This window comes from Anabrus simplex, chromosome 7 (assembly GCF_040414725.1).
Source record: "Anabrus simplex isolate iqAnaSimp1 chromosome 7, ASM4041472v1, whole genome shotgun sequence".
In the NCBI taxonomy this organism is placed as follows: domain Eukaryota; kingdom Metazoa; phylum Arthropoda; class Insecta; order Orthoptera; family Tettigoniidae; genus Anabrus; species Anabrus simplex.
The window spans coordinates 191,801,607-191,817,800 of NC_090271.1; the positions used below are offsets into that span (position 1 = coordinate 191,801,607).

The window sequence follows — 16,194 nt, forward strand, 5'->3', positions numbered from 1 at the left end:
TTTGATGCGAAGACGTGATAGTCAGATGGTGTCAAGTCGGGGAAGTGCGGCGGCTGCGGAAGTTTATCCCATTCAAGCGATTTCAAGGTGTCTTTCACTGGGTTTGCTGTGTGAGACGGCGCATTGTCGTGTAACAAAATCACTTTGTCAAGTCTTCTGGCTCATTCCGGTCGTCTTTCGATCAATGCGTGATTTAAATTAATCATTTGTTGGCGATAGCGTTGTGCATTAACGGTTTCGCCGGGCTTCAAGAGTTCATAACATACAATACCACTCTGGTCCCACCAGACACAAAGCATGGTCTTCATGGCGTTTAAATTGTCGAAACCATGTCTCATATTTTCTAATCGATGGAGTGTGTTCACCATATGTTTCTGTCAGCAAACGATGACTTCCTACAGCCTTTTCCTTTTGATTAAATAAAAAGAGCAGTGCGTGCCGCAAATCTTCTCTTTCAAACACAAATGTCGACATGATCAGTGAACACAGACGCTAGTGTTTGGCGGACTTAACTTGTGTCTACTTGTAGGTTAATGTCAGACGAACAAACTGACGTATGTGTCAAATTCATACGCTGCGAACTGTTCGCTGGCTCCATCTCTTAGTGAAACCGTAAAAGACTTATGCATGCACCTCGTGTTTCTATGATCACTGTCAGACGCAGAACTTCACATGCTCTGATGAAGGCTAACGTAATTTGGCGAAAGTTCGGCGTTATTTTAATAATAAATAGGCTTTGTTTTAGTAATAAATAAGTGGCTTTAATCCAGATGAGTATATTTATTTATTTTAGATGCAATCACTATTGCGTGTTTTTGTGAAGGTTGGTAGTGTGATGTGTTGTCGGAATATGAAGAAGAGAGTGTTGAGACACACACAAATAGCCAGTCCCCGAGCCGTGAGGCAGTGAAAGTCATAAAAAGAAAATTTTCAGGAGAAATAAAATAGTCTTGCCAGCTTTTTGAAGCAGATGATATTGAACAAATATAATGTAAAATCAAGCAATTATCCATCTATCAATTTAAAATACAAAGTTATGCTAATTATGTTGTAGACACAAATTATGCAGTAAAACACATTGTGAAAGATCACTCTCTAATCAGTTTGTCAGTTGACGTGAATGATTCAAGTACAAATTTCACGGTAAAACGCAAGATTTTTTCGTCGAAGAAATCCAGCATGGCCAATAAGTCCTTTTCTTTCAGGATGGCTGATGGCTGGTCTCCTTCCAAGTGGTTGTAAGGGCTGTAGGTTGTTGATCGCGTAATAGAACTGCCCTCTTTTGAGGATACTGTACTCCTTCCTCGGTTTTCTTTAAATAATTGCTTTGTCTTGACTGATGGAAGTTCAGCTCTTGAAGTCCTTATCCAGCTCACAGTGCTAATTTTAGTGTGTTGAGTATTTAAATATCTCTTGCTTTCCATGGCGAAGTCACAAAAAATCCCAGGCGTCATCATGATTACACGTAATGGTTGAAGATATCTAGCCTCTGCGATCATTTCCGCAACTTCTTCTTAGACCATTGTTGGACACATGCAATACCAATTTATAAAATCAAAGAACTAGTGTGAACGTCATGTCAAGATACTGGCAATAACGACTTACCATTTTGAATGGAATAAGTTTCAGAGGCATTTTGGCAACTGAAATATAACTATAACGAACTACAATAGCTGTAAATAAAGTTTACACGCAGTTGACTGTCAACAAATGGCAAAGGTTATATTTAATTCCACCAGAGGCACGGGCTGACTTACTACCTTCTCCATGCCAAACCTCGTAGACGTAACACAGGTTCTATCTTTCATCAATCGTAGAAGGAAATCTATTTTATCAGTTGACTTGCTACCCTTTCCATGTCATTGGCAAGAGCGTTTACGACTTTCTCCATGAAAAAACGATATTTCGATTTGTTATACTTATTACCTTTCTCATATCTTTCTTTCTTTCTTTCTTAATCTGTTTACCCTCCAGGGTTGGCTTTTCCATCGGACTCGACGAGGGATCCCACCCCTACCGCCTCAAGGGCAGTGTCCTGGAACTTCAGACTCTGGGTCGGGTGGATACAGCTGGGGAGGATGACCAGTACCTCGCCCAGGCGGCCTCACCTGCTATGCTGAACAGGAGCCTTGCGGGGGAATGGGAAGATTGGAAGGGATAGACAAGAAAGAGGGAAGGAAGCAGCCGTGGCCTTAAGTTAGGTACCATCCAGACATTTGCCTGGAGGTGAAGTTGGAAACTACGGAAAACCACTTCGAGGATGGCTGAGGTGGGAATCGAACCCACATCTATTCAGTTGACCTCCCGAGGCTGAGTGGACCCCGTTCCAGCCCTCGTACCACTTTTCAAATTTCGTGGCAGAGCCGGGAATCGAACCCGGGCCTCCGGGAGTGGCAGCAAATCACACTAACCTCTACACCACAGAAACGGACTTTCCCATATCAACGCCCCAAATTATCACGCGCGATTAAAATCCTCGACCCGGCCGGGAAAAGAACCCAGGACCCTCTGATCCGAAGACCTCAACGCTGACCATTAATACAAGGATGCACTTTGAGTTAATTATTAAATATCGTAGTTATTCACTAATTAGTCACAATGAATACAACTCCAGATCCAGATCCTCTCTAGATAATTTCTGGAGTTCGCTTCATCATAACTATGAAAGATATAGATCTAGCTTATTCCGAGGCTAGTTTCACAGAACCTCTGGCTTCTTTGTTGGGCTGTACGTAGAAGTCTGTGAATCGTTGATTTAGAAATGTGTTCTGCATACCAACAAGCAATGCTGTAGTACACTGGTCGTGAGGTTACTCGTCAGACAGACAAAAGGATGCAGATCCTGTAAGCATTGTAAGCATGTGATTCGTCACTCTGCCGTTATGTGGTCTTACCTTGTGCTTGGTGTAAGGTTAATAACAACTGTATCACAAGACCTTGCATTGATTCGTGAGCCACGGTAATCTAACGGTTCATGCATTACTATCCCCATCAATGATTTTTACGTTATCCTTTATTTTCTTGGTCGATTAGGGTGGCTGTGAAGGAGGGTAGCTTATGAATTTCGTACATAAGTAAATAGCTTGTAGAGTTTGGTGACCGTAGATCTCATAATTATGAGCACGAGTCCCCCCATTTTGCGTAGAAACTGAATCAAAGCAACGTTAATTTTCATTTCAAAAATCCCATATCCACTGGCTGGGATTCAAATCGCGACCCGTTAAGTGACAGTCCAGTGCTGATGTCACTCAACTATCATGCTCTTGAATTTTCTCCACGGATTATATGACAATGTAGCGTCTGACCCCATTGCCCTTATCCTATGCACTGAGTTCATGCAAGTGTCATCCCAGTAGGTGGGGGCAGTAAAATACATCCACGATATCCCCTGCTTGTCGTAAGAGGTGACTTAAGGGGAACTCACGGTCTCTCAACTTGAGAGCCTGAGTTGGCAACCACGAGGCCCCTAGCGGAGTCTGGCATTGCTTCCGTTTACTTGCGCACGGTTCCTCACTTTTTCTTTCCCATCCGATCTCAAGTGCTCAACTCTTATTGCTTCCCAACCCCGTCTGTATTATGGTTTGTTTGAAAAGCCTAGGGTGTCTTTCATTATCATGCCCTTCGTGATACTTCCTTTTCTTTCTCCAGTATCATTCATTCTTCGTAGAACGGGCCTGTTCCATTTTTTCTCCTCTGATAAGTGTTAGAAGAGTATATTGCCCACTTATCCTTCCCCTAAGAACAATAATCGCCACCACCAAGTGTAGGGTGTCAGGCTCCTTATATTCTACCAAATTTTTCACTTAACAATAACACTCTTAACTCACTTATATTTACAACTATTTTAAATCTTTGAGAATGATGCTACTATTTTCATTTATCTAAAATAATACTATGCCGCTTAATATCTGTTTTCGTGCGCGTAGAGGCGCGCGGCTGTGAGCTTACATCCGGGAGATAGTAGGTTCGAATCCCACTATCGGCAGCCCTGAAGATGGTTTTCCGTGGTTTCCCATTTTCACACCAGGCAAATGCTGGGGCTGTACCTTAATTAAGGCCACGGCCGCTTCCTTCCAACTCCTAGGCCTTTCCTATCCCATCGTCGCCATAAGACCTATCTGTGTCGGTGCGACGTAAAGCCCCTAGCAAAAAAAAAAAATCTGTTTTCAAATGTACTTCTGTGCCAGGGACCTTTAAGTTAACTGAAAAGATGGAATTATTAGTATAAATAAATTATAGAAAAGTCTTCATTTCTATAGTAAAAATATTTTATGTTAAAGAATCAGTCCTATATTCCCTTCTTTTGTTATGTTTGTCTTGATGCAGTTTTGTAATGAATCACGCTATTCCAATCCCTCAAATTTCGAGGCCTGGGTTCTACTGCTTTTATAATTAATGAATTGTCTTTCAGAGTATTCTAACGCATTACAATCCCCCATCCCTACCCTCCAACTGCCCCCACAATCTCATGTTTATTTAAATTGATGTCAGTTTCCATGGTGAGTTATCGATCTTGAACTTACAGAAATATGTTCCTTCCTTGATTAATTACTTCAAGCTTGTCTCATCATTACTCTCCGGCTGCTGTGTTGTGTGAGCCTCGACAAGAAGTGATAGTAAATTGTAATAAGAGTCTAATTCAATTCCATAAAAGTGTTTTCGCCTAAAAGTGCCAACTATGGAAGGAGGTAAAGTATCGGAATTACTGAGGAATGTTACATACCATATTAACCCGAGATTCTTTCGAAATGTTCTTAATTAACACAGAATTTTCAATGAATGCCAAATATCGTAAGACGTTCTGAATGATAGCTTCTGTTCTTCTAACGAACAGTTTACCCCAACGCTAGGAAATATATATTGCAGTCAATCTCTTTCCATTCAGCACAAAAAGTAAGGCGATATAGAAATACTGTATCTTCTTTCTTTTAAAGGCTAATTCTGAAAATCACAAGAATTCTCCATCAATAGACCCTACTATAAAATAGTATCCATCCTAGTGTTAGCTTTTTGAGTCAGAAGCTATATTTACTTCTTCAAGTAACTCTGTGTTTTTAAATATAACTTTATAAGTAAATCATATTCAACAGTTACATCCTAAGTGAAATACTCTGTTTTAAATTTTTAAAGTATTCTCATTTTGTAATAATTTTAAAGTAAGTTACTGTAATTTAGGTAATTTTATTAGTTGATAATAACATTGTGATGTGATAATATATTGTACAAGCATTGTGTTGTGATGTAAGTCATGTCACAAGTTGTTTTTAGTCTTGTTTGTATCTTGCTGAAAAGTAATTTAAAGAATATTCTTGTTAATGTTTTAAGTATATGTTACAATTGTCGTGAACGTTGTAATTGGGACACGTGAACACTCATGCTCACGGTATATACAGTAAATAAACAAAATTGAAATTAACGTCGAATTTCAAAAAATATTTTGTTTCCTTACTGACTGTCATCCCACACAACTACCGGTATTTTTCATGACAGTCTCTTAATTAGTCATGTGAGTTTCATGTTTCTCATGAGAACTATGTAGGAGAAACTAAAATGGGAAAAGTTTTTGAAGAAGATGTAAAAGTGTACTAGAAGGTTGGAGTTCTATGGCTCGTTTGGCGAGTGGGGGGATCTGCAACACCCTGTGACGTCATAGCGACTTGATAAAAGGGCGCAGTGGTATGAGGGAACAACCAGTCAGTTTATTCAGCAGCCAGTGAAGAGCGCCACGTCCTGGAGTGACTGAGTGAGTGAAAGTGAGTGCCCGCAGCATCAAGAGCGCATGCGCAAGTTGGAGCACTATATAAAATAAAAAGGGAAGAGGCTAGAGCTCCTTCGCACAGCGACCCTGTGCAGAGTGCATTTCACGTCGCGATGAGAAAGACAACGCTTTGGTTGTGTCTCCTGACCCTCGCCTTTGGTAAGTACCAATAACAGTTGGTGTAGCTCAGTATGACTCAGTAGGCACTCACTGTTCTAGTTATTTTAAAACATTGAATGAATTTTAAAATATCATAGGCATTTTTTTCATAAATTCAGAAGATTTAAACTTTTTACCTCCAAGAAATACACTTTATATTACTTAGCCAGTAATGGTGTGGGGTGCATGGGAGGAATAATATTTCAGTGGTTGACAATAAAACTCTAGTCTTCATATCCTTCATGTTATGTTATATTCTTATTGTTGTGTTTTCTTAATAATTTCTCTAAATTGTTCAGTATTAGATTTAAGAAACATTGCTTTGAGTCTAGCATAATGATAATGAAACTGATTCTACTATTTATTTTAGTAATTAAAATAAATCCTGCTGCCATTAATTTCTATTTCTAAACTTCAGGCTGGATACAAATATTTCCGGTACACAAATTAAAATATTTCCAGATCATCATTGTTGCTAAACTTCATATAACACTTAAGAATTTTCTGGCTGGACCTCATTATTTTCTACGATCAAAACAAATACTGGGAGAAGCAAGAATTTAAATTTTGACTTTGATAGAATTAAAACAATCTTATTTAGTGTAAGTTTTGGAAGAAATTTTATTCTATTCTATAAAAACTTCCATGTGTTATTCCATGTATTATTACTCAAACACACAATGAATATATATATGCACAAATGTACTCTATGGGTAAAAAAATGTATGTAAACAGTCAAAGTTTTAAAATATTACGTAATTAGAACATAGCTCGAAGGGGCATGCAACCCACCCCACAACTCCAAAATTATTGATGAAGGAAGCAAAGGATCTTCTGGTCAAAATCTTAGAGAAATGTTATGCTTAAATAAAATATTTATAACATTTATATTTTAATTGTAATTGCACTGAATATTAAACATAACTGAAATGTTTACAGTACATATAAAACAAATATTCTACAAAATTATTATAATTATTAATTTAATAGACATGTATATGTATTTGTTTACGTATTACTATGCATGCTTGTTACATAGATTGTTATCAATACCGAAATCACAGTAATCGGCAACCAAATTAATGTCCTCAACAGCCCAAAGTGAAATCTTGACTCCATTGCACCGTGACATTTCTTCCTTCAGGCGTTAACAAAAAGCAAGTCGTGACCAGTTTTATTATACAACCACGGGCGACTTGGGTGTTGCGAATTATTTTGTTTCACAACATACTAACTTTTTAATAATTCAGTGAGCCGGTTAAGAGAACTTAATCTAACAGGTGAGGTTTATTGCATGTCCATGAACTACTTAAAACAGTCACTGTATATACCTAACACAACACCATCTTGCAAACTAGGATGTGCATTATTTATTATTTTTATTTAAGCCTTTAATAATAACTTATGTATAGATGCTGTGTATAAGGACGTAATTTCTGGTCCCTTGATCGTTCTTTTAACATTTAGTTTCTTTAAACAACAAAACCGATACTACGTAATCTAATTATACATTTCAATTAGTCCAAGTTTCAAAGCTATTTATTAAAGTTATAACAATAACAGATATTAACATCCTAATATTTCTAATGAGAGGATATTTCTCGTTTCAATGAGGAGAAATCGATTCTTGGAGAGAGAAATTAAAACCCGCGCAGGTTAAGCAAGAACTACGCCCAAAAGGTTTCACTTTCACAATCCATTATAAGCAGACAAACAACAGTTAATACAAAGGCAGTATCTTGTTACCTTGGAGGCATTCTATATCTGTCTTACACAAGGAAGAAATTACAACTTCATCCACGGAAACATTCTGATTCGAATGCTTCAAGTTTCAGTTCGAGAAGCAAGAGAAAATACGTCCAACTTTCTGTTTGAAAAAAAGTTAGTCCAAAAGAAAGAAACATCAATTTATCATTCTAACGACTGTCATGGAGATTCAAAAAACCTGCACAGGAAGAGTGGAAAAGTAGCCGATGCCCATTCAAGGAGATGCCGTTGTTGGCAGCCTTGAGAAGAAACTACAGTGTAAAAGAATAATGCAGTAGGCTATATATCAAGTTAAGTAATAGGTCATCAGTTACCTTTATTGTATGTCGAACTAATGAGTCATATAATTTTGAAATAAGAAATCCATAGCTTTCTTTTAATTTGTATCCGGCACTTCATTAGTCCAATCGGCAGTTCCTGGAGTGCACAGCGTTGCCGTTATTTGGCCTCGACATCTCCCCTCTTGCTCTACCTCCTGTCTCTCGTTCTTTCTAAGTTCTTTACTTTTTCATATCTCCTCCAGTTTGCCTTGAACGAACCGTAATTCCAAGTAGGCGTATATAAAGGTAGATATGTTGTTTTTAAAAATAAACAAGGAAAATAAAAGAGGTGGGGCGGGGGGAGGGGATCACATCGAGAAATCTGCATTCTAGTAATCGAGGTCAGCGATATATTCCCCCTCGTAGAGAATCAAGATGAGAGAGGGATGGAAAGGGAAAGTTCTATCATCATAACAGATGCAAGATGCTTCCTTACGTCACATCCAGCTCTCCCAGAATGTATTGACGTGCTCTATACACAATTATAGCAATGCAGAAGGAATGGGAATGTCGGAAACATGTACTCATACTACGCAGCTACAACTGCACTGTAACTACCATTGTTTAATGGATAGAAAACAAACCAGGCGACAGTTGATTTATGCTACTTACTCGAGTTGTTTTTTTTTTTTGTTTTTTTTGGAACAATTCGTAAATTGCATTCCTTCACCACAAATGCATAAATAATGCGTATGGACTCAGGGTCTGAATACCCTTCCTTTTACATTAGCGGTTCTTTCAATTATTACGATTCATTTTCAAACTTATTTTCCACTGGTTAGAGCAAATGAAATGAACATTTCTGAAGTGTTTTCGTCCAAAACGTCACAAACGTCACAGCCTGTTTTTTTTACTACTTGCTTTACGTTGCACCGACACCGATAGGTCTTATGGCGACGATGGGACGGGAAACGGCTAGGAGTGGGAAAGAAGCGGCCGTGGCTTAATTAAGGTACAGCCCCATCATTTGCCTGGTGTGAAAATGGGAAACCACGGAAAACCATTTTCAGGGCTGCCGACAGTCGGGTTCGAACCTACTATCTCCCGAATACTATCGAGCTCGGTACAGCCGGTGTTAGGATCTTTATCTCACTAATTAAAGAGTCTGGTTGTGGATGATTCAAAGAAGGCATATGGGTGCTTCGTCAGAATTAATGTGTGAATCCACACACAATTACAGGGAAAGAGAGATTAAAGAAGTGCCCGCATCTGATACTTTCAGAACTCCTTACCTGACACAACAATGGCACTGAATGAAGGTACTCGACTTGAGAGTAAAGGACTGTTTATATAAACGGAAGTTTATTCGGACACTGAGTCCATACGCATTATTTACGCATTTATGGTGAAGGAGTGCAATTTAAGAAACGAAGTTCCAAAAAAAAAAAAAAAACAGTAACGAGTAAAACGAATAAGGAGCATAAATTATTATAATTACTGTAATGAGGAAGCGTGATAGCTGAGTGGCATCGACACTAGCATTCCACCTTGCGGGCCACGACTCGAATTCCGGCCGATGTACATGGGATTTTGAAATGAAAATCCACGTACCTCTGGTTCGGATTCTACGCGAAACCGATGTCTCGAGTCTCTTGGCCACGATTACGATATCAACAGTGACATAAAAATACAAGCTTGCTTTTCTTAGATAAAAGATACAGGAACACGTGACAGGTTTCCTTTCTACCCAAGCATTGATATCTCTTACCGCTGCTTTGCGTACTGTAAGCCCGAATACACTAAACATGTTCAATACTACTCTCTCCATATAATATCACGAATAATGAAGCTCATTAATCGGACAATTGAATACTCGTATCTTCATCATAACGTCAATCATTTTTTGGTCCCAAAATATTGTCATTCCTCATTATTAAAATAGTACGCTGCATCTTTGGGCAAATTGTGTAGAAGCAAGCAGATTCATTTTGTTAATAAATGGTTTCTTCTTCTTGGCTTAAGATATATTCAAACAAATAATACTGTAAATTTTACTCTCACTCTCGGCTAGTTGACTATAGGAAAACCTTCCCAAACAGTGCGTTTTTCAAAATTGTTGTAGGCCTACATACTCAACAGGAATATTAACATCAGTGGCACTGGATGATCAGATTAGTATTAAAATTACTGTTATTGTATCTTATTCTTTATTGAGTTATTGGTGTGGACAGTTTTAGAATGAATCCAAAAATCATTAACATTTGATATCGATGCATAGTTAATCACATCTAGTTGTACTGAGCCATTAAAAGAAGACACGTCTTGGGTACTGTGGCCCACATCGGGCTAGTTTCTTGAGGAAGGAAGGCTTTCGTTCCGCGGCCTCGATTTCCCTCCCCACTCCATCTCTCTCATCCCACCACAAATCCCGGAGCTCTATTGCTCATACAACTTTACATGTTCACAAATCCATTATCACTTTCGTCTCACTTGACGAGAAGAAATCGAAACTTAGAATACGTTTCCACGAAAGAGAAACTAGTCGAGGAATTAAAATTCAACACCTGCCGGTTATATATTTTGAAGGTAAACATCTTGTCCTTGGAAAGTCTGGAGTGTGATCAGCCACTGCCACTTTCTCTTCGCAGCGTTATGAAAGGTGTGGGAGCAGTCAGTTCTGACCGTGCCTGCGATACAGTCTCATAAACCCATCGAATTAAGAAGAATTTTCTTTTTACTTATTTCTACTTACATTCTTCAAGAAAAAATTTAAAACGTTCGTAAAACACTCTCCATTCACCTAAAACAGAAACCAGCACAGATATTCAGTGTCTTTGATACATTTTATGAGATTTTCTTTTATCACTACAATATTTGATATGAAATTCCTGAACCAACATATACACAAAGAGAAAGAGCCAGTTCTTGAACTTCAGTTAACAAACAATATTCAAGACGAGTTTCGTATCTCTCAATAAGTGACTGTAATCTTACATCTCACTGGCCTACTGATAATCTGACCCACGAATATCTTGCAAAGTCCTCCCTTGAAAATAGAATCAGGTCAAGTTCCTTTCCTTGATATGCATGCATGTTTCTATGAGTAATTAGTAAATCTTTATTATATTTCCTACATTATCATTCTAAAATGGTTGAAATAATATGGATAACAACAGTTGTAATTATAAGAGAAGCTATCTCAGAATCTTGTACACTCTATGCAGGAAGGCACAACGATAGTTCGTGGATGGTTCCTCCACTACACTGATAGTTAGATGACAGTACTTCTTGGCTATAATAAGAGTTCAATTTATGTCAATAAATACGTAATTAGTGCTGGACCAGATAGATATCGAAAGGATAATCACCGAAGTCTCTAGTATTCCCTATTATTTTACTTAGAAATTATTCTTCAAAACGTACTTATGGATTGACAATAACGTCGTTAACACCCTGCAATATGCTTAATTTTAACATTTTGCCACGATATTCACAGTGGTACTGTCGCTACAAGAGTACAGAATTACATGCAATAAGCATACAGAAATTACAATCACGTTCCCTTTCGCCCCTAAATGCAATAACAGCACGAAATCAAGATACACGGAAGTCCACAGATCAGAAATGGATAACTCTTGATTGCATCAGACATTGATAAACGAGAAATCATTTCATTTTTCATGATTAGACAAGATTGGCTCATAAAGTCAAACTTACGATTAATATTATTCCATTAAACTATTTTTTGGATTTTTAACATCTAGCGTAAATATACTTAAAAGAATGCGCAGATGTTTCTTTTCCTTTCGCTAGTAATTTAACGTGGCAATAACACACAGCGACACAAGGATGGGAAGTTACAGCCCCAGCATTTACCCGATGTGAAAATGAGGAATCACAGAAAACCATCTTCAAGGCTACCGACAGAGGAACTCGAATCCATCAGCTCCCGAATATAAGGTCACAGCAACGTGACCCTGACCGTACGGCCAACAGGCGCTGTAGAGATAGATTGAAATTATTGTCGAAAAGAATGGCATTTCTACCGGTTTGGCTTGTCATCTACAGAAATCACTCTCATCTATTGAAATATGATTACATTTTGTCTGATAACCAGTATGTAATTAACTCTTTAAAAATGGGAAGTACAAACTATTCGACCCATTACTTTTGTTTCTACTTACTACTATTTAAACATACACTGTTTGACAAAATAAAATTGAAGCATTCAGAAAGGGAGGAGGAAACGAAATGAAACTTCACGTATTGACAGGGTATGTGATGTTATTTCAGTAATTACAAAATTGAATCAAATTTACAAAGAACTTGGCAGTACGAGACTATTTATCAGTATGACGTTGCACCCCCTCTGGGCGCATGCGCTGACTCAGTTAGAAAGGGTGCCATAAAGTCTTAGTATCATCTCCTGAGACAAGCTGGCCCACAGCTGTGGTAACTGGTCGTGATATCTTGAATACTGGCACTGGGACGGAGTTGACGTCCGAGCTGCTCCAACATATGTTCTATCGGGGACAGATCTGGGGATCTTGCTGGCCACGGGAGTACCTCAACATCACGCAGACAGTTGATGGAGACACGTGCTGTGTGTGGACGAGCATTGTCTTGTTGAAAAATGGCCCCACGATACTGTAACACATAAGGAAGATTGATTGATTATTGATTGATTTTTTTTTGGTAGTTGTTTTACGTCGCACCGACACAGATAGGTCTTACGGCGACGAAGGGACAGAAAAGGGCTAGGAGTGGGAAGGAAGCGGCCGTGGCCTTAATTAAGGTACAGCCCCAGCATTTGCCTGGTGTGAAAATGGGAAACCACGGAAAACCATTTTCAGAGCTGCCGACAGTGGGGTTCGAACCTACTATCTCCCGAATACTGGATACTGGCCGCACTTAAGCGACTGCAGCTATCGAGTTCGGTTGATTGATTGATTGATTGATTGATTGATTGATTGATTGATTGATTGATTGATTGATTGATTGATTGATATTCGAGTGTGTTCGAATGATTGTAGATGCCAAGAAGAAAGAATAAACTGATAAGACATATATTATGAATTTCGGGATGAATTAACCTAGTAATAGAATGTATATTACATGATACAAGAGAAAAGTAAAATATGATAAGCCTTTACTCAATTCAGGACACTGCGCTGATGACGTATATGTCTCTATTCCATAAAGTAAAGCATTGCAAGATGTAAGGATCATTAAACAAGGTGTGTGCGTTTTCTGTGAAACATGCATGCGCTATATGTAGAATAGAGTTGTTTGACCTTTGTAAGTACAACTAAATACTAACGTATTAAGTAGGCACAAGTTAAACAGCAAACTCTGGCCACCAGCCGGTCCCGACCACATGCTCATGAACTCAACACTGCGCTCACAGATAACCAACTCACAGTGAACATTGCATAGGGACATGAGTAGGCTACTTCTATCAGTCAATTGTAAAGCAATGTTTTTCGTAAAGTCAACCAGAGGTTTCGATAGAAATATGTTCCTTTCTGATTTCCATAATTCGGTATCGTCAACGTATTGTCTCCAAAACTCTTCTCTTTCAAGTCCTCTAAATATGATTTCTTCCACAATTTTCACGAAGATTCAGTCTCAGTAACAACTCAATACACTTTCCTTCCAGATTTTCGAAATTTTCAATTAGTATGCTAATTTATCTTGAATTTAAAGATTCGTTTCCATTTAGCCACTTTTATATCCACCATACCCACACTTTGATAACATCGGGATGTCTTTTATCCTTATTGTCAATTTATCGGTATTTGTAACCGTGTAAGATTACACTCCAGACAGGTGATAAAAATCATCCTGATTTTCAAAGGTATGAATGTTAAAATATCTTAACTATGCCGTAGGCTATTTAATAAGCAAGTTATAAACCGGTAATTAAATAAAATAGAATGTTGCAATGACAAGTCATCCAGGTTAGATTATCTCGGCTCTGGCCTTAAGGTGACCCTACTGACGAACAGCTTAAGTCAGTGTACGTGGAAAGGCTCCAGGATAGTCTAAAAACCTCATCCCCTCCTTCCTACACAGTGGAAGTTCCATTTTTCGCTTGCAGAATTTGCTGTTTAAGTTAGACTATACCACTACAGAGTCACCACCACAGCACTGAAACGGATCATGCCGCAAAGAGTATTAATAATCAGTAACACGGTTTTTTCTTTGCTAGTTGTTTTACGTCGCACCAACACAGATAGGTCTTATGGCGACGATGGGACAGGAAAGGGCTAGGAGTGGAAAGGAAGCGCCCGTGGCCTTAATTAAGGTACAGCCCCAGCATTTGCCTGGTGTGAAAATGGGAAACCACGGAATACCATTTTCAGGGCTGCCGACAGTGGGGTTCGAACCTACTATCTACCGAATACTGGATACTGGCCACACTTAAGCGACTGCAGCTATCGAGCTCGGTCAGTAATAAGTTTGCATCCCATTATCATTTAGATTTACTTAGTATTACCCCCTTGAAAAACCATATAAAAAGGACCCTGTAGGTTAATCCTATAACTTCCTTCTAATAGGTGCGCTGTGTCCTTCATCCATTACATCGAAACTAGGGAATTACGCAAACCATTCTTGTAGTGTGTACAACCAGACTTGCAGAATAGCCCTTGCTAAATTTATCCAAGGTGCTACAAAAGACAAACCTGACATTACAAGTACCAAGGCATGTTAGATTGAAAAACATTTTCAACTAAAGATAAAATAATGCCCATCTCCCATAATCTCGGAAACTATAGGTCCGGGAGATGGTACTGTTTATTGCAATCTTACTTTGCGATATATATCGTTGTCAAAAGTTAATGTTCTATAGCATAATTAAAATATGCAGTTCGGCAGCCCTGAAGATGGTTTTCCGTGGTTTCCCATTTTCACACCAGGCAAATGCTGGGGCTGTACCTTAATTAAGGCCACGGCCGCTTCCTTCCAACTCCTAGGCCTTTCCTATCCCATCGTCGCCATAAGACCTATCTGTGTCGGAGCGACGTAAAGCCCCTAGCAAAAAAAAAAAAAAATATGCAGTAAAAACACACTTAAAGACTAAGGTGTCCCGAAAACATGATTCATCAAAATTTCACTTTTGTAAGTGATTTAGAAAATGAACAGAGACTTTCAACTAAAGAAAATAGTGTTTCAACAAAAAGTGGAGGACGGGAGAAATCGCTTAATTACTCAGAAAGCTTTGTCATTTGTTTAATATTCCAACTGAATGAAGTATATTTACAGTTATATTGAATGCTGGATGATGAGAGTTAAAATGAAATTTATTCAGTTTCTTGGAATGATAGTCAATGACTGAGTTACCTCCGAGATTATGGATGATACAAGAGATACATCCTGATATTTGGTAACTGAAACAGCTAATTAAAGTAGCCCAATTGCAAATACCAAACACAGTATTCCGCATTGTCATTATATTGCTTAGTTTGAGATAAAGTATGTATCATACAATTTCATAACAGTTAATTTCGTTCATTGAATGGAATAACCATATACTACCTAAGATATATAGTTAAGTTTTAATTAGTGGTTTTGAAGTACTATCCTAATTTATATTCTTCAGCGGCGGCCACTTCAGTGCGAGTGAAGCGCCAAGACGATGAGGAAGAGACCGATGACCAGTCTGTCGATGCTTTGTGCGAGAATCGACCACCTGATGAATACTTTCGTCTCAGCACAGATGGTGACTGCCGAGACGTCGTGAGGTAAATTTAATTCATGGTTCATTGGAATTTTTCACCACTTACTCGTATTTTGTAGGCCTATATACCAATGAGGAATGTTTTTACAGCTCCTGAATATCTCAAATAGTTAAAATCTTATTTCCTACAGATAAAGGTATAATTTTCCTGTTATAGAGATAATTCTTTTGATCATCAAATTAAAATTAAAATGAACATCATTTGATGCACAAAACTCGTTACAAACTTATACTTAAGACTGTAAACAAGAAGCGTTTATATATACCTACTTTCATAATGCATAGCAAAGTGAGGAAAAAGGATTAAATAATTCAACTTTTCTCGCACCAAGTTCCCGGGCCAACTTCCGAAGTGTTTCAAATTAGGTCCTAAGTCCAAAAGAAAAAATACATAAATTATGTCCTTTGTTGACCAGGCTAGTCAGATCGACATGTATTGCATGTAAGCTTTGGGAAAGCATTATTTCTGATTATATATTAGACATGTTTGCGAAATTAATTGGGTTTAG

The 16,194-nt window shown here is 38.3% G+C and overlaps 1 protein-coding gene across 1 annotated transcript in view; it reads left to right on the plus strand.

The window, feature by feature from the left end:
* Nucleotides 1-5,770: 5,770 nt before the first annotated feature.
* The window catches only part of verm (LDLa and CE4_CDA_like_1 domain-containing protein vermiform), a 30,712-nt gene continuing 20,288 nt past the window's right edge, over nt 5,771-16,194 (plus strand). The window contains exons 1-2 of the mRNA XM_067151504.2: nt 5,771-5,917; nt 15,548-15,689. Coding sequence (XP_067007605.2) covers nt 5,872-5,917; nt 15,548-15,689 — 188 coding nt within the window. The 5' untranslated portion in view covers nt 5,771-5,871. The remainder of the gene's footprint in view (nt 5,918-15,547; nt 15,690-16,194) is intronic.